This window comes from Panthera pardus, unplaced genomic scaffold (assembly GCF_024362965.1).
Source record: "Panthera pardus isolate Hobbes unplaced genomic scaffold, ASM2436296v1 HiC_scaffold_18, whole genome shotgun sequence".
Taxonomy (NCBI): domain Eukaryota; kingdom Metazoa; phylum Chordata; class Mammalia; order Carnivora; family Felidae; genus Panthera; species Panthera pardus.
In genome coordinates this window covers 12,415,775-12,440,286 of record NW_026526743.1, presented here as the reverse complement: position 1 = coordinate 12,440,286, position 24,512 = coordinate 12,415,775, and the positions used below count along the sequence as shown (strand labels likewise).

The 24,512-nt window shown below is 45.2% G+C and overlaps 1 protein-coding gene across 8 annotated transcripts in view; it reads right to left on the bottom strand.

Annotated features, from left to right (window-relative positions):
- The window catches only part of ZNF584 (zinc finger protein 584), a 35,701-nt gene that overhangs the window by 6,616 nt on the left and 4,573 nt on the right, over positions 1-24,512 (bottom strand). For 4 of the 8 annotated variants that reach the window (XR_008423399.1, XR_008423398.1, XR_008423400.1 and 1 more), the window contains exons 1-5: positions 18,230-21,660; positions 17,201-17,327; positions 12,243-12,365; positions 10,072-11,632; positions 4,450-4,590 (exon numbers count right to left, since the gene is read on the bottom strand). Coding sequence is in view for 1 of the 8 variants with exons in the window: in XM_053906298.1 (XP_053762273.1) it covers positions 10,626-11,632; positions 12,243-12,365; positions 17,201-17,327; positions 18,230-18,247 (1,275 nt within the window). In the remaining 7 variants the exon portion in view is untranslated. Of the gene's footprint in view, positions 1-4,449; positions 4,591-8,714; positions 11,633-12,242; positions 12,366-17,081; positions 17,328-18,229; positions 21,661-24,512 lie in introns of those variants that run through there. The other 4 variants (XR_008423397.1, XR_008423401.1, XR_008423402.1 and 1 more) reach the window with 4 other exon arrangements.

The following is a 24,512-nucleotide window of genomic DNA, read 5'->3' as shown; positions in this document are numbered from 1 at the left end:
TATAAATTTACCAAGATCATAAATATTGGAGATCGTCTCTTTATTGGGTACTTCATTCTTACAAAAGTTTGACCAGCAATGATATACAAAACTTAAAATTATTAAGTTTACAAAACAGAGGAAGTAACGTGATAATTCCAAATTGTATGATAGTTCTAAACCAGGACCTTAGGTCTGAAAGTAGCCAATTGAAATATTTATTGGCACTCTTTCTGACTCAGGGGAGTAAAGCTCTCACTATGGAGGCATACCTGGAGTGTGTATCCTCCTGGAAGTCTCCAATTAAGAGAGGCCATGAAAACAGAAGAGTGAATACTGCAGGAGCACATTGAAAGAACTAACCAAGTGAATTTGGGAAGATACAGTGCAAGTATAAACATGAAGCAATGGTTGATCAACTTTTTGCAAAACAGCAAAGTTTCAAAGATGTTTTAAAACAGTATCATTATCTTAAAAGAACCGTGTGGAACCAAATATGTTATTGATAATACAGCCTATAAATTTTAAATTCAGAAACCATGAATTTCAGTAAGAATCTCTGAATATCGGTTAATAGTTCATATTAAAGAAAGATTTTGTGAAGGGACGCCTGGGTGGCTCAGTCAGTTAAGGATCTGACTTCAGACTTCAGGTCATGATCTTACAGCTCATGAGTCCAAGCCCCACATCAGGCTCTATGCTGCCAGCTCAGGGCCTGCTTGGGATTCTGTCTCCCTCTCTCTCTGCCCCTTGCCCCCTCAAAATAAAAAACTAAACTTAAAATATATATATATGTGTGTGTGTGTGTGTGTGTGTGTGTGTGTGTGTGTGTGTGTATACACATATATGTGTGTGTATATATTTTTAATATATATATATATTAAATATAAATTTTTGTGAATTCTGAAGCTTCTAACCCTTCAGAAAAAGCAAGAGAAAAATTAATTTGTCACAGGATCACAATGAGGCTGTTTCCAAAAGGCCATAGTCAAAAGAAGAGGTTTCCCCTTTCGTGAGGGCTTGGCAAATGCAGACAGGGGTCCTTTCTTCCCGTAAAAGAGAGACAAGAAGCAACAGTGAGAAAAAATGCACGCAAGATCCAAACATCTTGGGAAAGTCGTCTCATCAGATGTTGTCTGCTTCACTTTGGGAAATCTTTACTTTCAGATTAATAGGTGGTGTGCAGGTCCAGTCGGGTTTGGTTATTTCTTTAGCTCCATCATGTAAATCCAAGAGTCTATTGCCTGGAGTTTGGTGGCACAAGACTTGGTGTGAAGTTCCTGATAAGGGCCTTTCCAGTGAGGCAGTAGAGTCTTCTGGAGCAGTCTTTTCCTGGTTGTAAGGTGTGATGCTTAAGGTCATCGTCTCCCAGGAGCACACTGTGAAAAGATGGCTCTACCGAAGCATGGTTACTTTTAATAGAACCAACTAGGCTTTTACAATATTGAAGTATATGTCCTTTGTTCTTTTATCAACTGTGGATCAAAGGAGGCATAGCCAAATGCATTGGCCATCCTGTGACTATCTCAAAGGGTGAGTCTGTGTTCCCAAAGGGGTGGATCTGAGGTTTAGAAGGACTAACAACTATGCTTTCAGCCAAAATATTTGGAAGACCTCTGTAAATTTTGCCAATTGACCCTTTTTTAAAGCATATTTATTCATTTTGAGAGAGAGCATTGTCAGCACTGAGCTCAACATGGGGCTCAACCCACAAATCGTGAGATCATGACCTGAGCTGAAATCAAGTCAGAGGTTTAACCGACTGAGCCACTCAGACTCCCTACCAATTGAGTCTTAACCATGCTGTTAGTGCATTCAGTCAACCCTGAGGATTGAAGATGGCATGCTAATGAAAGTTTCGTAAAACCAGCTAAACAGTGCAGACTTGTCAAAGCACCTGTCCAGTGAAATGGGTTCCCCTCGAGCTAGAGAGTTGGAGAGGGATTTTCCCAGGTAGGGATAATCTCTTCTGAAACAATTTTAGCCATGGTAGAATGACTGACCTGTCTACAAGGGAAAGCTTTGATCCAGTGAGAAAACATACAAACCATGATTAAAATATATTTATATCCACAAGATGGGGAAGCTGTATGAAATCCATTTTTTTAACAGGTTTCCCTGGATTATACTTTGGACAGATGGGATGAGTGAGGTAGGTACTTTGTGAGACCTTATTAATATTTCCCAACCAAAATTGGTTCATGAATGTTGTCATTTTCTCAGTAAACCAATGGTTTGATGCATGTACAGTTGTAAGTAGGGAGAATTTTAGAATTTCTGGTAGAGCTGGGTTGTTATTTGCTCCAAACCAAAGTTCTCTATTACTATTGAACCAACAATTATTAGATTTTCAATACTGTTTTTCCTTTGGGTGTCTCTGATCATTCCTCACCATCCAAATTATCACTTGGGATAACATCTCTTTGGACCAAGACAGAGGTTTGGCTACTGGCCTCCTCGCAAGCAGCATTTTTGGTGGAAATATCAGTGAGGCGCTTTCTTTTGGCCTCCAGGGAGTTGAGTCTGGAATGCCTGGAAAGCTTAATAATATCCAGAGCAGCTGGCAAAGGTATTGCATCTAATAAAATTTGGACATAGGAGTCATTTTTAATTTTATCCCCATTGGAAGTAGGGATATATTGTTGTTTCCATAATATTCAAAAGTCATGAGTTACCCCAAAGGAATACTGACCATGGGTATAAATGCTTGCAGTTTTACCCTTGACTAAGGGGACACAAAATACACACACAAAATTAACATAAAAATACACAAAAATAAACTCAAAATGGATGACCTAAATATGAGGCGGAAACCATCAAAACCCTAGAGGAGAAAACAGGCAACAACCTCTTTGACCTCAGCTGCAGCAATTTCCTGCTCAACACATCTCCAAAGGCAAGGGAAATGAAAGCAAAAATGAAGTTATTGGGACCTCAAGATAAAAAGCTTCTGCACTGCAAAGGAAACATTCAACAAAATTAAAAGGCAACCGACAGGATGGGAAAAGATATTTGCAGATGACATATCAGATAAAGGCTTAGTATCCAAAATCTATAAAGAACTTACCAAACTCAACATCTGAAAACAAATAATCCAGTGAAGAAATGGGCAGAAGACATGAATAGACATTTTTCCAAAGAAGACATCCAGATGGCCGACAGACACTTAAAAAGATGCTCAACATCACTCAGCATCAGGGAAATACAAATCAAAACCACACTGAGATACCACCTCATGCCGGTCAGAGTGGCTAAAATTAACAACTCAGGAAACAACAGATGTTGGTGAGGATGTGGAGAAATGGGAACCCTCTTGCACTGTTGGTGGGAATGCAAACTGGTGCAGCCACTCTGGAAAACAGTGGGGAGGTTCCTCAAAAAACTAAAAATAGAACTACGCAGGGCATCTGGGTGGCTCAGTCAGTTAAGCATCCAACTTCGGCCCAGGTCATGATCTCCCGGTTCATGAGTTCGAGCCCCACGTCGGGTTCTGTGCTGACAGCTCAGAGCCTGGAGCCTGCTTCAGATTCTGTGTGTCCCTCTCTCTCTGCCCTTCCCCCACTCGTGCTCTCTCTTTCTCTCTCTCTCAAAAATAAAAACATTAATTAAAAAATTTAAAAAAATAGAACTATCCTAAGACCCAGCAATAGCACAACTAGGAATTTATCCAAAGAATACAGGAGTGCTGATTCATAGGGGCACATGTACCCCTATGTTTATAGCAACACTTTCAACAATAGCCAAATTATGGGAAGAGCCTAAATGTCCATCAACTGATGAATGGATAAAGAAGATGTGGTTCACATACAACAGAATGCTACTTGGCAATGAGAAAGAATGAAATCCTGCCATTTGCAACAACGTGGATGGAACTGGAGTGTATTATGCTAAGTGAAATGTCACTCAGAGAAAGATAGATATCATATGTTTCCACTCATATGTGGAACTTGAGAAACTTAACAGAAGACCATAGGGAAAGGGAAGGGGAAAAAATAGTTTCAAACAGAGAAGGAGGCAAACCATAAGAGACTCTTAAATACAGAGAACAAACTGAGGGTTGATGGGGAAGGCGGGGGGAGGAAGGGAAAATGGGTGATGGGCATTGAGGAGAGCACTTGTTGGGATGAGCACTGAGTGTTGTAAGCAATGAATCACGGAATCTACCCCCAAAACTAAGAGCACACTGTATACACTGTATGTTTGCCAACTTGACAGAAAATTATATTAAAAAAAAAAGACCTAAGTTATCATATAATCTAGAGCAGTATAAGGTGATATGTACCAGGGATGAGTAAGTTGAAGGCTGGACGAATCCATGACAAATGTCCTATGTAGGGTCAACAATGTCCATAAAAAAGATAAATCTCTGATGGAAGTCCTCGGGCCATCCCTCGTCAGAGATGGGCCCCCGGACAGGAAGGGTCAGGTCCTGTGGGAAATGGGCAACCAGGGGGCTGGATCTGCAGTTACCTTTGGGAATTTTACTTTGCTGCATGGAGAGGAGATGGGGATGAACCTCTGAATGTGGTGGCATCCATGAAGGGTGACATTACACTACAGCAAATCCAGTTGCTCTTCTAGGTCTCAGACTCCAGGTCCGCCCAGTGCAAACTACGGGGAAATGGAAATATTAAAATTAATCATTAGTACTGACAGAGTGATAGATACATAGATTAGTGGAACAAAACAAAGAACCAAATGAACCCACACATAAAGGCCCAACTGATTTTTGACAAAGATGCAAAAGAACTTAAATGGAGGAAGAATATGCCTTTTAACAAATAAATGGTAATGGAGCAAATGGACGCCCACAGGTAAAATATAAGTGAATAAACAAAAATTAAACCTTACCTAAATTTCACACCTCGTAAAAAAACTCACTCAAAAGGAATCATAGATTTAAATATAAAACAAAACTATAACATTTTAAGGATAAAATTTGGGGGACTTAGGATCAAGTGAAACGTTCTTAGACTTGACCTTAAAAGCACAATTCATAAAAGGAAAAAATGACAAATTGGACCTCATCTAAGTCATTTTTCTTAAAATGAGAAAATTCCAGGGGTGCCTGGGTGGCTCAGTCAGTTAAGCATCTGACTCTTGATTTCAGCTTAGGTCATGATCTCACGGTTCGTGGGTTCGAATCTTGCATCGGGCTGCACTGGCAGCGTGAAGCGTGCTCAGGATTCTTGCTTCCCCCCCCTTTGTCCCTACCCCACCCCCAAATAAATAAATAAACATTTTTTAAAAATGAGAAAGCTACAGAGGTGAGCAGATTAGTGGCTGCTGGGGGTTAAACATGAGGGGGTTGTTATAAAGGAGTAGAATGAGGGAAGTTGTCGTGGTATTTCAGCAGTTCCATATCTTGATTGAGGTGATGTTACATGAAGTTACACGTGATAGAACTGTATAGAACCACACACACGTATCTGTGTGCATATATAAACTGGTGGAATTTGAATAAGCTCTGTGGACTGCAAAAAAGTAGAATCATTAAATATTAGATTAAAAACAAAGTCACAGGGGAGCCTGGGTGGCTCAGACGGTTAAGCACCGGACTTTGGCTCAGGTCATGATCTCACAGTTCGTGGGTTCAAGCCTCGCGTTGGACTCTGTGCTGACAGCTCAGAGCCTGGAGCCTGCTTCAGATTCTGTGTTTCCCTCTCTTTCTTCCCCTCCCCCACTCGCACTCTGTCTCTCTCTCTCTCTGTCTCTGTCTCTCAAAAACAAATAAACATTAAAAAAATAAAATAAACAAATAAATAAATAAAAACAAAATCACAGCCACACAAAAGAAACTGCCATGATGACTAAAAGCCATGATAACTTCCTTTCACTAGAAGGTAAAGGCCAATTGCAGAGTCACTTGAGTTCCCAGTAGACAGACATGACGACAAACCCAGAGGTCCTGAAATGCAGAGAACCAAGAGGGGGCTCAGTTGATACCCTAAAGGATGTCCTTTCATAGCCCCTGTCATAGTTGCCAGTTGTATGGTTTCTTGAGGGATATCTGTCTCCCCATGTCTCAGTCCACCATAGACCAGGTAGCTTACAAACAACAGAAACTTGTTTCTTGCATTACTAGGAGCTGGGAAGTCCAAGATCAGGGTGGCAAGAGATTCAGTGTCTGGTGAGACTCCAGGAAGGAAGGAAGGTGTTCTCAGGGGATCTCTTTTCTGAGGGCACTAATATAATTCATGAGGGCTCCACTCTCAGGACCTAAGCACCTCCCAAAGGCCCCACCTCCAAATATACCACACTGGGCATTAGTTTTTAATCCGTGAATTTGGGGTGGGGGACTTCAGTCTATATCCCCCTACTAAAATGTCAGCTCCATGCCCTTATGTGTTTCTTCCCTGATGGGCAAGTTCAGTCTCAGCATACAGTAGCAATTCACATAGCATGAGATAAATATGTAAGCAGACTCAGGTAACTTACTTGAGTGCAGAAAGAAGGATTTACTACCTTTTTCTATGGTGTCCTTCTCTCTCCCTCCCCAGAGTCAGCTGTGATGATGGGGCTGTGGTCTGAGCCCAGCACAGTCCTGCAGGGCAGCCAAATACTAGCTCAACAAAAATTCCATTTCCTGGGGTCCTACTGTGTGTCAGGCCCTGCGGCAGACACATTTTATCTCAATATGATGTGCAATACAGAGATTTAATGTGCAAACAGATCAGAGAACAGGGCCATAGCAGAGAATGGTTGGGGTTCGAAGGAAATGAAATAGGGAGGTGACAGAAAGCTACAACCACTACTTCTGAGGAGGTGACTCCAGGGGAAGAGGATTCTGGACAGAGGCAACTTCAGGGCAGAGGCCTCAGGCAGGACTGAGATGGTGCATTTGAGAGCGAGGAGAAGACCCTAACCCATGCTGGAGGAGGAGGGCATGGAAACCAGGTCATGCAGGCCCTGTAAGCTGGGATGAGTTTGGTTTGTTCTAAACCAAATGGGAACCACAGATGGACATGCTGCTCTGAGGGAGGCCTGGGCTGCATGTGGTGATACTGGTGGAGGGGGCCAGTTTCTTTGTGCAGGTGCCATGCTGCCGGGAGCTTGTGGAGCGGGGAAGGGCAACTCAGAGAAGGCAAGTGAACACTTGATATACCTTCAGGTTGGTGGAATCTGAGCCTCATGTCCGACATGGCTTTGATCTGTCCGTGGGTACTGTACCCCAGGAGGCTCTGCCCTGTGATGTCCTTGGCAGGAGTAGTGGGGGGAACCACTGCAGGGAAGGACTACATGTTAGGCAGAACTCTTTTCCTTCCAGGGCACTTAAACCCAAATATAAGTGGTTTTGCCAAAATAAAATTATTGATTCATTCATCAAGCTCACAGGACAGCTTTAGGCACAACTGGATGCAGGGCTCAGTGAGATCAAAAGGGCTTGTCTCTTATCTCCACTCAGCTGCCTCTTTTGGCTTAGTTTTCAGGCATGCATCTCTTTAAAGAGGAGAAGTTGCTGCTGGCAGCCCCAACTCCCAAATCCTGGTGCATGAACTCCAGGGTCCACAAGAGGGTTCCCCTTTCCTCACAATTCCTTGCAAGTCCTTTGAATGCCTCTCATTGATGCACCTCAGGTCACATGACCACCCTTGACCCCCATCATTATAGCTTTGGGTTGAATATGCTCTGATGACCAGGCCTGATGCATATACTCAGTAAAAACTTGAATGAGTGAACGAACAAGTAATCACTGGACATACTTACTTGTTCACTGTTAAAAGCCAACTTTTCTTTAGGCTCTTCTCCATTTCTCCCAGTAAATTAGCTATATTGGTCTGCTTAGGGCTTGAGGTGCTAAATGATTAAGTTCCAGAGCTTGGCTTAAAAAATGAAAATCACCAATATTAAGGAGACTTGTTATGAACTGAATGTGTCTCCCAAAATTATGTGTTGAAGTCCTAAACTACTATCTGATGGTGCGGAGATAGGGCCTTTGGGAGGTAATTAGATTTAGATGAGGGTGGGTCCTCCATTACAGAATCAGCATCCTTATAAGAAGCATAGAGACACCAGAACTTTCTTTTTCTCTACTATGTAAGGACACAGCAAAAAGATGGCCATCTACAAGCCAGAAGAGCTCTCATCAAAGAATCAAATTGGCCCACACCTGGGTCCGGGACTTCCCAGTCCCTAGCACTGGGAGAAATAAATTTCTCTTGCTTAAGCCGCCCAGTCTCTGGTATTTTCTTATAGCAACTGAACAGACTGAGACACTCACCAAGAGATGAAGGAGGTTCCCCTTATGGGCATCTGCAGAGCAAGATGGTGTCTGTTCTCATGAACCAGTTCACAGAGTCTTTTAAGACAAGGTATCAAACTGAGAATATTCAGAATTTCAACCTTGCTCTCCTGCTTAATTACTATGGAGACGCACACATTTACTCCTATCACCAAACTGTCTTGTTGACTGTGAGAAAATAAACAGACACCTGCCCTGCTGACCGGGGACCAAACACGTCACATAGCACAGTGAGAAAAGAAGTACTATGCCTCTGTAGATGAACTTAAAAATCAAGAAACACACTAGTCCCAATCTCAGTGAAGACTTCTATGTTGCTAAGTCTTTAACAAACCCAAATGTATCCCTCAATTTCAAACGTGCAGCAGATGTAATCGTGAGGACAAACTTAGGGGTAGCACTGGGTTTGTGTCCGGCCAGACATCAAAGCACAGAGAGGGCAGAGAAAGAGGAAGAAGGTCACTCCAAATGAGGAAGTGAGGGGTCTCAAGAAGAAATACTATCTTGGTTTAACTGTGGAAGGGGTATTCTTGAAAGAGGTAGAGAGGCTGGGGAGGCATTCCTGATAGGCTGAGGGCACATATAAAAATGCCCAGGGGCACAGAACTGCTGGGTGGACTCCAGAGGAGAGCTACCCCTGGCTGCGGGAGAGGGCAGTCTCAGGGCAGCCAAGACAGAAGCTGCAAGGATGGGCTGCTGGCACTGGCTTTCCAGGTGAGATTTGAGCTGATACCCAAACTGATACCCTGGGCAAATCAAAGGGTCAGAGCCACCAGGAACCATTTGTCTCAGATGTTCCAGCATCACCTGGAAAACATTACCCTTCACCCCCTCCCCAGCAGGTTGGCTGCTATACAAGCAACCCCAATGGGAGACCAGAAAGCTGGTTCAGAGGACCCTTCACCCATGTGCTCAGGGCCATCTGATCTAACCAAGGCCACCCATACAAGGTACAAAGGATTGAACTCTAATGACTGATGTCTACCCTACCCCAAGAACTGAGCCCTACTTGGCTCAGCTGGACTTTAACTCTCCTACAACACAGACCAACCCCCACCCCCACCCCCACCATGCTGCAGGCAAACAATTACTATACGCAGGGAGTAGGGCCTGAGTAGGCCTGGAGGTGGGCATATACTTCACAGTGTTGGGAAGAAACTGAGCAGACTGGCCAAAAAGTCCCCTGACTATAAGCCTGCCTGGGCTTCTACCCTGTTTCTACCCCCAGCCCTCCTGCCATCAGGGGTGGGGGAGAAGCATCACTCCAGTTATAGGAGGCAGCAGTCATTTCCAACCCCAACACATGGTAGGCTGAGCACTGTGGCTCAAAGCCCCTTAAGCCTAGGGTCACCATTCTCTCTCCAACGTGCTTCAAACTAACATTCTCTTCTTGACAGGAAGCATAACTTTTGGAACAGGGACACAGCTACAACCAACATACAAGTTTTGCTGAACTGACATTTTATTGACCTTTGGGAAATTAGTTTCCAAAATTTTTTAAATCAAAAGACCCCACAAACCAGAGGATACGGGTCCATATGTTGGTTCGACCACTTCTTTTCTCTGTGCCCTGGCACACTGGCAGCAAAGACAATGAAGGCCACAGTATGCAGAGACACTAGGAACATTGGCCACATCCCAGGACAACAGGATCTTCCTTCTCTCAGGACCAGAGTGATGGCCATGATTGAACATCCTGCTATCCCCAGTAAGGCAACAAAAGTCAAAGACCCCTTACCACAGAACCCAGTCCTTCTATTCGTGAGCCCAGTTTTGTTCTCAATCTCTTCACACACAGTGATCAGAACCCCCAATATTAAAGATGGCTTAAACAATAAAGCTTTTATTACCATACATTCCAGGGAAGTGTGAGACAGTCAGTTCCAGGGTCGGATAAATCCATGACGGGTACCATGCGTAGTGTAAACGATGTCCATGGAAAGGATTGACCTTCTCTGGAAGCCCCCAGTAGACACAGCTCAGCTACTCTTGACCAGAGCTTGGTCGCAGGCACACCTGAACCAGTTGGAGGGAGCAAATGAGGCCCATCACGGACTCCACCACTCATGATTCTCTCCTTTAAAGAGTGGCGACCATGGAGGTCTTGCTGTTCCAGAGCACGTTGCGGTGCCTGATGCACACCCTGGGCACCTGCCAGGTGGTGGAGCTGAGATGGTTTGTATCATGGAAACTGGCAGCAACTTAACACTGCCAACAGCCTAGGCAGGTCCAAGTGCAACCTAGCTCCTGAAAACTTCCCACACACCTGCCACCCCAGCGCACGTGTTGGGGTGTGCCAGGTTTAGCTTTCAAATGGCTACTCTCCTCTCCTTTCTGAGTGAGGTTTTTCATGTTGAACAAGGTGCCAGCCCTAGCTACAGGCTTTCCAACATCCCCTGTCTTCTTATGGCCTTTCTCCAGTGTGGACTTTCTTGTGCTGAAGAAGGGTAGAACTATGTTTGAAGGCTTTCCCACATTCTGTACACTCATAGGACCTCTCTTCAGTGTGGAACTGCTGGTGCCGATTGCGGTAGGACCTGGTGGTGAAGGTCTTCCCACACAGGCTGCACTCATAGGGCCGTTCTCCAGTGTGAACTTTCCAGTGCTGATACAGGCCAGAGCGGGTCACGTAAGTTTTCCCACATTGCTTGCACTCATAAGGCCTTTCTCCAGTGTGAACTCTCTGATGAAGAAGGAAGCTATGGTTGTATTTAAAGAACTTCCCACATTCCCTGCACTCATAGGGCCTTTCTCCAATGTGAACTTTCCGGTGCCGAATGAGAGTAGACAGAACGCTGAAGGCTTTCCCACATTCGCTGCACTCATAAGGCCTTTCTCCAGTGTGAATTCTCTGGTGCAGAACGAGTGCATCTTTGCGGTTGAAGGTTTTGCCACATTCATCACACTTGAAAGGTTTTATGCCCGTGTGAACCTTCTGGTGCTTCCTCAGTTTAGAGGGATAACTAAAGCCCTTTCCGCACTCAGTACACACATGGGATGTTTCTCCAGTGTGAATTTTTTGGTAATTAACATGGGTGGATTTCTCCTTGGGGGCATTTCCACCTTTTGGACATCTAAAGGGTCTCTCTTTGGGGTGGGTTACCAGGTGGTCAAGGAGCGCAAAGGCCTTTGGGAAGGCTTTCCCGCAGTCACTGCACTTGAAGGCCTTCTGTGTGGCGTGGACTGCCTGCTGCTGTTGGCTACTGCAGCTGGGTTGGAAGGCTTCTCCATGCTCGGTGCTCCTGTGTGGCTTCTCCTTGCCGTGGGTGGCCTGGTGCCGGAGAAGACCTAAGGTGGTAGGCACGTCCTTCCCAGACTCCCCAAGCAGAGAGGGCTTCTCTGACAGGTAGACTCTGTAACTCTTCATCTGCTCTGTAGGGGTTTCCCCATCCTTCAGGCTACATGGACAACCTGAAACATAAAAGCCAGTTACCGAGAGCTGGATTAGAGACAGGAGGTACCTACATCACAAACACACATCAGACATACCAGAAAGCAGTCCACAGAATTGCCAGGAGGTTGCCAGAAGTCTGGGTGAGGAACGGCTGGCCCAGTAGAACAGGGCTCTGCCAGATCACAGAGTAGGAAAGACCTCAGCAGGGATGAGAACACAAAGATGGGAGCAGTGCCAGGGGAAGAGGTGAGGCCACCAGGTCACTCCTTGCAATGTGTTTCAAGTAGGGCCTCCACTGCTGGTGACAGTGGGCACTGTGAAGAGGATGTGTCTGCACAGGTGAAAAGGCAGCTGTAACAGAGTAGCTGGTCTTGAAGTATTATTTAAGGATGTGTACACATCTCAAGTCACTAGTAGCTCTACACTGGCGTGGAGAACAGGGAGGGGGGTCATCTAGGTCCTGAGAGTCATGGTAGGGACAGAAATCACATACTGTGTCCACAAGGGAGAGGAAAGGTGGGCATAGTGTGTGGTCACTGGCCTCAGTACCAAAAAGCCAAAGCACACAGATGAGCAGCATGCTGTGAGCCCATCACTGAAACCAAGACATGTCTCAGCCCTACTCACCAAGACCAGGACCCCTCCTGGCCTCAACTCTGCTGACCAGAGTCAGGTCCACCATGCTGGGAACCCAGAACTCTTCTTCACTCTCCAGCTGGGCAACCACATGGCACCTTGAAGATGCAAATCCTGGGAGGGAGAAAGGCAGTAAGAGGCCAACCCAAGCCAAGGCTTACCCACTCCATCCCCCACCAAAGGAAGCTCATGTCACCATGGCAACCATGAAGGAAACAGAGTATTAGAAAAACAACATCCTCGGGGCACCTGGGTGGCTCAGTTGGTTAAGCATCTGACTTCAGCTCAGGTCATGATCTCACGGTTCCTGAGTTCTAGCCCCACGTCAGGCTCTGTGCTGACAGCTCAGAGCCTGGAGCCTGCTTTGGATTCTGTGTCTCCCTCTCTCTCTGCCCCTTCCCTTCTCATGCTCTGTCTCTCTCTCCCTCTCTCAAAAATAAATAAGGATCAAAAACATTTTTAAAAAAAAGAAAAGAAAAAAACATCTTCTGCACAATTAAACATGTGTTAAGCAGGTAGACCCCATGTTGTGTTTTACCATAATCTTTTAATAGAGCCTCCCATGAAGTAAAACTGACATAACTTAAGTAAAAAATAGACAAACGATAATAGTTGGAGAACTTTCAATAATGGACAGAATCACTAGGAAGAAAACAAATAAGTATACAGCACTTGAACAACACTAAAAATCAACTAGACCTAACAGACATCTATAGAGCATGCCACAATACAGCAGCAGAATGCATATTCTCACATGCTCACATGCACATGGAACATTCTCCAGAACAGACCACTTGATGGGAAATAGACTTTTGAGGACTGAAATCACACAAAGTATGATCTCTGACCACAAAGGAATTAAAATAGAAATCAACAACAGAAAGAAATTTGGGAAACTCACAAATTTATGGAATTTAAATACAACACTCCTAAATGACCAAAAGACAACTACAGAGCACTCTGAAATGAATGAAAATGAGAATACAACATGCCCAAAGTAATGGGACATAGCAGTCCTTAGAAAATAGGAAATTAGAGCTATACACACCTCTGTGCTGTTTCACTTCTAACAATCTGACACCAAAAGTGGGTAGGTACAGGGCAGGTGTTCCACACCACTTCTCCAAATCTCAGACATCAAGCTGGTGTCCAAGGATTCCATTCAATTCTCATATTAACTACCCAGAGTCAGCGTCAGATCCCACAGATTAAGGGCTCAGTCCCACAGGACTTCTGCTACTTCAGACATCAGTTGAAAGTCCCAGACCTCCCACACTTCTGACCAAGTGGCTATAAATCAGGGATTCCCACAATTATTGATCCCTTCTCAGGTTCAATAGTTTGCTATAATGGCTCACAGAACTCAGGAAAAGAGTTTACTTACTATACCAGTTTATTATAAAATATAGAACTCAGAAACAGCCCAATGGATGAGATGCAAAGGGCAAAGTATGCCAGGGTAGAGATGGGGGTGGAGGTTGACGAAGTAGAGGGTTAGAGGCATTCACGCCCTCTGGTGGTGCCACTTTTCCCAATAACCCAGAAGCTCTCTGAAGCCTATTGTTTAGGAGTTTCTATGGAAATTTCATTATGATGTATAATTAATTAAAGCATGGGCCACTGGTGATTGGTTCAGTCTCCAGCCCCTCTAATCTCCCTGGAGGGTAGGGTTAGGGGACTGGGAGGATAAGGGGTGGGGCAGCTCAATTTTTAACCTTCCAATGGTGCCCTAGTCTTTCTGGTGGCTACCCCCTATCCTGAAGCTATCTAGGGGCTCCCAGCCACCAGCCATCCCATTAGCACACAAAAGATACTCATCATTTCAGAGATTCCAACAGTTTTAGGAGCAGTGCTAGGAAGTGGGAACAAAGACAAAATATATATTTATTTTTATGTCACAGCACCCATATTTAAAAAGAGCTCAGGGGCACCTGGGTGGCTCAGTCAGTTAAGCATATGACTCTCGATTTCAGCTCAAGTCATGATCTCATGGTTCATGAGTCTGACCCCTTGTCGGGATCCTGGCTCACAGTGTGGAGCCTGCTTGGGCTCCCTCTCTCCCTCTGCCTCTCTCTCTCAAAAATAAATAAATAAACATTTTTTAAAAAAATTTTTTAACGTTTATTTATTTATTTTTTGAGACAGAGAGAGACACAGCACGAATGGGGGAGGGTCAGAGAGAGAGGGAGACACAGAATCCGAAACAGGCTCCAGGCTCTGAGCTGTCAGCACAGAGCCTGATGCGGGGCTCGAACTCACGGACTGCGAGATCATAACCTGAGCTGAAGTCGGACACGTAACCGACTGAGCCACCCAGGCGCCCCTAAATAAACATTTTTAAAATAATTTAAAAAAATTAAAAGATCTCAAACCAATAGCCTAACTTTAGTCCTCAAGGAACAGGAAAAAGAAAAACAACTAAACTCAAAGCTAACATAAGAAAGGAAATGGTAAAGAACAGAGATAAATGAAATAGAGATTAGAAAGAGAGAATCAGTGAAACCAAAATTGGGATCTTTGAAAAGATTAGCAAAATTGAAAAACTGCTACCTAGACTGACAAGAAAAAAATAAAAGAATCAAATTATTAAAAAGAAAAATGAAAAGGGGGACATCACTAACAAAATTACAAAATAGAAAGTTAAAAAAAAATTTTTTTTAACGTTTACTTATTTTTGAAAGAGAGACAGAGTGTGAATGGGGAAGGGCAGAGACAGGAGACACAGAACCTGAAGCAGGCTCCAGGCTCTGAGCTCTCAGCATAGAGCCTGACATGGGACTCGAATTCACGAACCATGAGATCATGACCTGAGCCGAAGTCAGACACTTAACTGACTGAGCCACCCAGGCATCCCTAGAAAGGTTTTTTTTGTTTTGTTTTGTTTTGTTTTACATTTATTTATTTTTGATAGAGACGGAGTACAAGTGGGGGAGGAGCAGAGAGAGAAGGAGACACAGAATCTGAAGCAGGCTTCAAGCTCCGAGCTGTCAGCACAGAGCCCCACGCGGGGCTCGAAACCACAAACCGTGAGATCATGACCTGAGCCAAAGTCAGACACTTAACCAACTGAGCCACCCAGGTGCCCCACCCCTAGAAAGGGTTTTAAGGAAATACTATGAACAACTGTACTGTATGCCCACAAATTAGATAACTTAGATAAAACAAATTCCTAAAAAAGACACAAACTACCAAAACTGACTCAAGAAGAAACAGAAAGTCTGATTATATTTAAACAACAACAAAACTTCCCCCATGGGGGTAAGAAAAAAAGTCAGCCCAGAGGGCTTCACTGATGAATGTTAACACTGAAATAAAAATTTCCACCAATACTTGACACACTCTTCCAGAAAACAGTAGAAAAGGGAACATTTCCCAACTCATCCATTGAGGCCAAAATTACCCTCATACTCAATTAAAAAAAAAAACAAAAGACATTATGAGAAAACTACACACTGGTATCTCTTACAAATAAAGATGCAAAACTCTTCAACAAAATACTAGCAAAGCCAATCCAGAAATACATAAAAGGATTTTAAACTACGACAGAGTGAAAAACGTCCTAGTAACACAAGGTTGAACTATGAAAATCAATTACTGCAATACTCTGTGTTAACAGAATAGACGATAAAAATCACACAATCATCTCTTTTCTTTTTAATGTTTATTTATTTTTTTATTTTGAGAGAGAGAAAAAAAAACACATGCAAGCAGGGGAGGGGCAGAGACAGACAGACAGACAGACAGACAGACAGACAGACAGAAAGAGAGAGGGAGACAGAGAATCCCAAGCAGGCTCCACACACAGCACAGAGCCCAACTCGGGTCTTGATCTCATGAACTGTGAGACCATGACCTGAACCAAAACCAAGACTCGGACACTTAACCGACTGAGCCTCCCAGGCCCCTGCACATGATCATTTCCATACACATGGGAAAGTACTAGACAAAATCTAATGACCTTTCATGATAAATGCACTCGACAAACTGAGAAAAGAAGGGAAATTCCTCACCTGAAAAGGTGAGCTGCAAAAAACCCACAGTGATTATTAGTGAAAGACTAAATGCTTTTCCCATAAAATTGAGAATGAGACAAGGATATCTACTCTCACTAATTCTATTCAATAAAGTACTTGAGGTTCTAGCCAGGTCAGTTAAGCAAAGGAAGAAGTAAAGATATCTCTATATGCAGATGACATCACACCACATATATGGAAAATATCAAGGAGTTCACTAAAAAAAAAAAAAAAAACAAAAAACAAAACAAAACAAAACTATTAGAACTAATAAATGGGTTTAGTAAGGCCACAAGACACAAAATCACTATACAAAAATCTATATTTCTATACACTAGCACTGAACAATCTAAGAGGAAGTTAAGAAAACAATTCCACTTAAAATATCATCAGAAGGAATAAAATACCTAGGAATAACTTTAGTCTTATATGCTGAAAACTACAAAACACTGTTGAAAAAAGTTAAAGACGACTAAATAAATGGAAAGACATTTCATGTTCTGAATTGAAAGATATTAAGTGGCAATACTCCCCTAACTGAGCTACTGATTCGAATTCATGGCTCAAGCTTGGACCAAGGAGGACCCTATAAATTTTCTTTTGGAGAAAGAAGGCAAAACCCAGAGCACAGAGAGGCCATGACTTCAGCAGAGTCACAGAGACAGTCAGGGCCGAGTGGGATTTGTTGGGCAAACTGTAAACTTCTGAACCCCAAGCCCTACTACAGGAGGCCGTGGGGCAACAGCTATTGAGGCTGTTAACAAGGCTGCTCAGAGAGAGGCAGGGGAAGAACACACAGCCCATTGCCAGTACTCACAGCACCAACCACAGGGAACCTGGGAAGGAAGCAGCCTCTGGTGGGGTTTTAGGATGAACACAGCTTCCTAAGGGTAAAAGGCAGAGGCGGTCTGTTAGGAAAGAGTGTGAGAGACTTACCCAGCGAGCCAATAAGTGCAAAGTTCTCTAGCATCACATCACGGTAAAGGCTCCTCTGAGTCAGATTAAGGAGCCCCCACTCCTCCCGGGAGAAATACACAGCCACATCCTCAAAGGTCACCAGCCCCTGTAATAATGGATTGAACTCAGCCTTAGGGGTCAATAGTGGGCAGACAAGCCAACCAAAACACAGACAGAGGAACACATCTAGGCCCTTGATCAGTGTCCCAAGGTCCTGCCTCATCTCTCACTGACATCAACTTTCCCTTTGAGCCCCAAACCCCTACTCCCACTCGACACATACCCTCTACCTCCCTCCTCCTAAGACTCTTACCTCAGAGGATTGCCAGGGCCCCCAATTCCATTGGTGCCTCTCTCCTCATGTTACTATTGGACTCTGCATCCTGCCCACAGCAACAACAGGCTGGTGACCAGATAGATGCCATCTATGTCCCCAGCCAGACACACAGGTCTCACCCTATCTCCTGCTAGCCAATTCCCTCTAAGTCCCAGAGATCGCCTCCCAGAGACAAGCAAACCTAGGCTCACCCTTCTGTCTTAGGTCCCAGACCCTTCAGTTTGCCCCCGGTGTCTGACATGCACAGAACTCTTTGTACCACAACTTGATAGAGCTCCACACCCCAACACAATCTCACCGTTCAGCCCATTGGCAACTCGCTGGACTTCCCTTACATGCCCATCCTGCACACAGTGTCTCCGGTAACACCACTGAGAGCAATCACAATACCATCCTCACTCAGTCCAGCCCCACTCCTCCATGGCTCAGTGTTAAGGGCATCCCCGCCTCCGCACTCTGCACTGAAGACCTCCCTACCCAGGCCTGTCCCTCGCTTCAACTCTCAGCCGACCAGACCACACATGGATCTCCAAGACCCCTCTTCCACCTCTGCCTTTGACCAGGCTGCCCCTTCACCTGCACAGCCTTCCCCGCTTCTCCTGAGCTCATTCAGAACCCGACCCACTGGGTGGGGATCAGGGCTGTCAGAGCCTCTGGCACCTTCCACTTACCAGCGCCTCCTCGGCCATAGGAATCTGTGGACGGAGCTTGGCTGCGATAGGCGCCGAATTCCGGTCTACTCAGCTCAAATCCGTACCTACCACCCCGCCTTGGGCGCAGGAACCTCCGGCCGACCGCGGAACCTTCGAAGCTAGGTCTCCTCCGTGTAAAATGTGCTCAAAGACCAGGGAACCGCCCGCGGGAGGCCCTGACCCTCCGGCACCCGTTCCGCAGAGGGCGACACCGAGTCTTAGAAAAATGGGGTTATTTCCGAGGGTCACGGCGCGCGCACAGGCGCGACGAGGGTCCCCGACCCTCTTCTCGGCAACGCGGCTCTCCAAGTGCTGGTCTCCACCCACAGCTGCAAGAAGAGCACAGCTAGAGCAACGCCGGAAGTCCGGCCGCCTCCAGACGCCTTCATTAACTTAGCTCCAGCGTCACTTTAGGGCCTCATTTCCCAGCTCCCCTCGCGGTGCCGCTTGCTCGTTGCCAAGGCGACAGGGGAGGGCGCTGCTGTCCGTTCGTACCGACGTAGCCAATGACGGCCCCAGAGAGGAGCTTTTCCGCGTTCCGTGGAGGTGGGACTTCCGGCGTCGCCCTCCTTCGGAACCACGTCCGGCAGACGGACTGCGTAACTGCGCGGAGGCGGGAATTTGGGAGGCTCCTCCGAACGGTGGAAACTGGAATATAGAGGGCCTGAGAGGAGGCTGCGCGCTCTGTACGCGGCTTAAGCTCGGCAAGTGTTTTTGGCGGTAAAGAGGCGTCACCTTCGGGTCTCACCTCCGTCAAAGCCCATCCGCGCCCGCCGCCGCCCAGGAGTCATCGCCCCGGACGCGGTGTCTGCTTCACGGAGCAGGAGACGGAGCTCAGAAAAGCCTCTCCAGCCTGAGTTCAGTGAGGAGCTGGGGACCAGCGGCCAGGGAGCCTTGGCAGGAGGAGGAAGTGTTGGAGAAGATCCGCAGTTGGACTGTACAAGTGTTGAGTCTGGTGGTGCCTGGGCCACTGGACTCAGGCAGGTCTGGGGTACCGGGGATGGGTCTGGAACATGCTCAGGGGACAGTAGGCTGGTAGCCTGCCCCGTGTAAGGCCATAGTCAGGTAGGGGGCCTTGTGGAGGAGGGTGAGCGCGTTGTTGAGGATGTCAGGGAGAAAGGTCCTGGGCACATCAAGATGCGAGGCCAGCAGGAGAAGGACCCGGCTCCTGGATGTCGTGCAGTGGATTCAGATGCACTCATCCTAGAGGATGTGGTGCCGAGTCTCCTAGGAAGAATGGAACACTTAGACGAGTCCCAGAGCAACCTACCCCAGGGTGATGCTTGAGAACTTTGCACTGGTGACCTCTGGGTCGGGCCACTGGCTTCCTTACTCCCACACCTAGAACTCTGTTTTCTTTGCTCTTGCCGTGTTCGCCTTGCAAGTTTCTGGTGGTCCTGTAGCTGCGGCCCCCAGGCTATGTTTCCTTCTCTCCCTGACTGCTGTGAACAACCCCCCCCCCCCCCACACACACACATTCTATCAAGGGGCCATGAGTGGCTGAAATCGGGTCAGAAGTCTAACTCTTTGCAGCAGGTCATGTCCAGCTCAGTCACTTTCTCTAAGATGCCCAACATTTCATGCACTGACATGGTGATTGTCTGTGGGGCCACTGGGCTCTGCCTTGGAGACCTTCCCTGAACATTCAGTTTGTGGATTTTCAGTATTGTTCATATACAGACGATCCTCACGGGTTATGGTCTGTTGAGGGGTGGTTTGGTCCTCTTGGGGTGGATTCTCACAAACCTCATCAGCTCGCATAGCTCTGGTGGTTTCTACATTCCCTGTGGTTATCCCAATGGAATTGATGAGGAGACCTGCCCTGGTGACTGCCCGAGGTGGGCTATTCTCACACCTGGCGTCTGGTCCATGCCATCTCAGGTCTTGGTGCCTCCCTGACCCCCTAGTGTTTTTTCATCCTCTTTACAATCCTGACTCCAGCCCCCTGGCTGTGCAATGTTTACCTCTTATTAACAGGTCCTGAGTTGATCGGATATCTTCAGATATTCCTCGCAACCCTGTTCCTCAGTTACACCTGTGTATTCTCTCCAAGAAGGCAGGCACAGTTGGGACTGCCCTCACCACATGGTACATGCCTGTGGTTAGTGGCCACAGACTACTGTCATTGGGTGGATTGTTCTAGCCTAGGCTGGACTCTGAGCCTAGCAGTATGTATTCCCTGCATGATTATCACCTTTCCACTCCATGAGGTCACCTGATTAGAGTACTGTCAAGAGCACTGATGGACCAGGTAGACTTGAAACCAAGGATGCATGAGAGGTCCTGAAGAGGCTCATCCATCGAGATTGCAAGCTGGGGAGTGGGAGTGTCTCTGGGGTTAGACTATTCTTGTGCCTGGAGCCTGAGCTGTACCTCTGGTGTCCAAGTGCCATGGCCACTACCCTTGTGACTTTTCTATCTTCCTGACTTAATGGACAGTCTACCCTCTCATCTACTTCCCTGACTCCTCTATCCTGGCTGTCCCTCACCTCTCTGTCTTCCATGTCTCACCTCCCCTCTCCCTTCTTTCTGCTGAAAACATTGGCCATCTTCAACATGTCTTGGGCAGATACACATTCTTCAGTAGTTCTAGAAAGTCCATTCCTCAGTGAGCCAGGCTTCCCTGTCTTGGGTGTGGGCAGAGGCTCATGCTTGCTTGGTCACAACTGGTAGGCGACAGCACTACAATTTGAACCCAAGTGTTCTCGGACTGAAGTTTCCTCTCTTTACTCATCTTTCTTGGGCTTGCATTCACAGCTCATTATGGTTTTTATTTGTGTTACTTCCTGAGGTTGACTTCTTGGACCTCAGTAGTTTTACTTTTCAGATTAAAGGTTTAGTGCTTCTTTAGGGACCACAAGGACAGGTAATGAGATAATGGAGTCTTACTGGGAAGGTGGCAGGGTGACCCTAAATGTAGGACATCTTTTTTTTTTTTTTTGGGGGGGGGAGACAGCACAAGCAGGGGAGAGGGACAAAGGGAGAGAGGGAGAGAGAGAGAGAATCAGTGTGGAGCCCGACATGGGACTCAATCTTGAAACCACAAGTTCATGACCTGAGCCAAAATCAAGAGTCGGACGCTTAACTGACTGAGCCACCCAGGCACCCCTAAATGTAGGGCATCTACTTAGGACTGGCTTCCTGAAGGATGGCAAGAGGAGGGTGCAATTTGGGTTGCCGCAGCAGGTGGACACCTGGAAATATCCAGATCACAGTGTAGCATGGGAGGCTGTTAGCAGTTGGGAGATACTTCCTGCCAACCAGTTGTGAAAGGTTGTGGAGTGTGACTGAAGGTGGGAGTGTCCACACAGCCATACAGAGACTGAGCAGTGATTCTGAGCTTCCATTGCTGGCATTCAATGTCGGTATTCTCACCCACCATGGGCTGATTGTAATTTCCCCATTTTATTTTATTTATTTATTTTTTAATGTTTATTTATTTTTGAGACAGAGAGAGACAGAGCATGAATGGGGGAGGGTCAGAGAGAGAGGGACACACAGAATCTGAAGCAGGCTCCAGGCTCCGAGCTGTCAGCACAGAGCCCGACGCAGGGCTCGAACTCACAGACCGTGAGATCATGACCTGAGCCGAAGCCAGAAGCTCAACCGACTGAGCCACCCAGGCGCCCCTAATTTCCCCATTCTATACATAAGGAAATGGACACAGTGGTGAGGCATTGTACCCACAGTCACATGGGAGCCCAGGTACAAATCAGCTCAGCCTGACTCCCTAAGTTCTGACCCCCTTGCCTCTGTGTACCATTTTGCATCTAGCAGGACATGGTGGTTACATATGATGCAAGTTTGAAGTGTGTGGATTTGAAAGTATGAGATACAGAATCACATTTTATACATTGAATTTGAAACAGTGTAGACCCTTCTCTCTGCATAGTCTAGGGGGAATTATTCTTGCATGTCTCCAGTTGGGAATGATGTAGCATGTAAGAACACATCTCTTGGGCAAGAGTCCTGCCTGTATTTTGTGATGTGCTCCCTTATCAAAGTACAAACATTCCATATAAGTCTTCCTGCTAGGTTGAGGGGTCAGTGTACTTTATGGATTGACAGATGAGACCAGTGACCCTGTGGAGAAGTGGCTCTGACCCCCTATTCTACCTCCCATATAAAGCCCAGCAGTGTCTGTGAGGGTCTTACAGCAATATTAATCCCAGTGAGCTTCCTCATGTACGCCACAAGGACTGTTTGCCTGACCCTTTTGTAAGCACAGTAGTATGTATGTTTACCTTACACTAGCCATTCTAATAGATATGTACTCTTATTTCATAGTGCTTTTTTTGTGTGTTTCCACACTCAATTGGACATATACATTCAAGGAATTTTTTAAATACTTTTTATTTTGAAGTACTTTGAAAGATGTTTCAAAACCGATCCCATGTACCCTTCGTCCAGCTTCCCTCAATGTACGTAACCATAGTACATTGTCAAAGCCAGGAAAATAGTATTAATACAGTACTTTTAACTCAACCACAGACCTTATTCAGATGACAGCAATTTTCACATATACTCTTTATGTAGTTCTATGAAATATCATCATATGTTTAAATTCATATTACTACCACCACCACCATCCACTACAGAGCTGTTCCATTTCACAAGGAAGCTCTTCTAACTAACCCTTAGGTCACACCTTCTCCCAATCCTGACGACCATTGATCTGTCCCCCATCACTATATTTGTGCCACATCACGAATGTCACGTAAATGGAATCCTATAGTATGGATGGGATATACTTTGGGCTTTCACCATTCATCATAATGCACTTGAGATCCATCCAAGTTGTGTGTGTCAGTAGCTTGTTCCTTTTTAATTGCTGAATAGTGTGGCTATACCACAGTTTGTTTAGCTATTGACCTATTGAGGGACATCTGGGCTGTCTGCATTATTACTATTATTATTATTATTATTATTATTATTATTATTATTATTACAAATAACACTGCCACTAACATTTGTATTCGGTTCTCTCTGAACATGTTTTCATTTTTGTGTGGACATGAGTTGTCATTGTTTGTGTCAGGGAGGTGATAAACCCAAGAATTCAATTGTAGAGTTGTACAGTAAGTGTATACTAAACTGCCAAATTGTTTCCAGAGTAGCTGTACTATTTTACGTTCCCACTAGTAATTACTATTGAACATCTTTCCATGCATGTATTTGCACATGTGGATATATATGGATATATGGATATGGGTAATATATGGATATATGGATAATATATCTGCTTTAGTGAAATATCTTAAGTTTTTGCCCATTTTCTAACTGGAATTTTTTTTAAGTCAACTTGATTAATGTGTAGCTTATGTACAACAAAATGCACTCCTTTCAAGTGCAAAATTTGATGAGGTTGGACAAATAAATACGCCCATGTGTTGAATTTGAGATACTCACTGGAGCCATTTCCTTAAGCCAATAGTGTCCCACTCACCTCCATTGTGTTGCTAATGGAAAGTATATTTCTATTTGTTATAGGCCAAACAGTACAACTAATATAGATATAGATATAGATAGATATATAGTTGTGTATAGTTTTGTGTGTGTGTGTGTGTGTGTGTGTGTGTGTATATATATATATATGGTTTTGTATAGTTACTTTTACAATAAGTTAAGAAATATGCATTTCTACTTATACTTACATAATTACTGGTGCTTTTTTGTTTTTTCATGTGGATTCAGATCATTGTCTGGGGTCACATACTTTCAGCTTTAGTACTTACTGGGTTGGTTGACATGGACAAGGAGATAACCCCAAGACCCTGCTCATCAGGAGCAGGGAAGAGAGAGTGAAAACATCCAAGGCACCAGCTGGGACTCTGTCTACTCTTTAACAAGCGCATGATGTGTTCTGATTGTCCAAGAATGTTTAGAAGTATACTTGCTGATTATAAATACAGTCATGTTTGGTGCCAACATTTTTTAATGGAGATACCCTAATCATTTCCAGTAGTGCCTGTTGTTAGGCAGTTTCCCCTCAAAACAGTGCAGCTCTTAAGTTCATTGTATGAGTCTCCTTGGGCCTGTCATTGGGAGAACTGTTTTAAATTTGAGTAGACAATGCTTCACACTGGTCAGCTGTGTTCCAAGTAGGCTACTATGAACTACAAGTGAAAATCATATGATTTTCCCTTTGTCTCTAGTCTGGCTCATTTTTCCTTTGTAATGTTTATTCTTTTTTGAGAGAGCGTGAGCAGGGGAGGGGTACAGATAATCCAAAGAGGGCTCTGTGCTGACAGCAGTGAGCCTC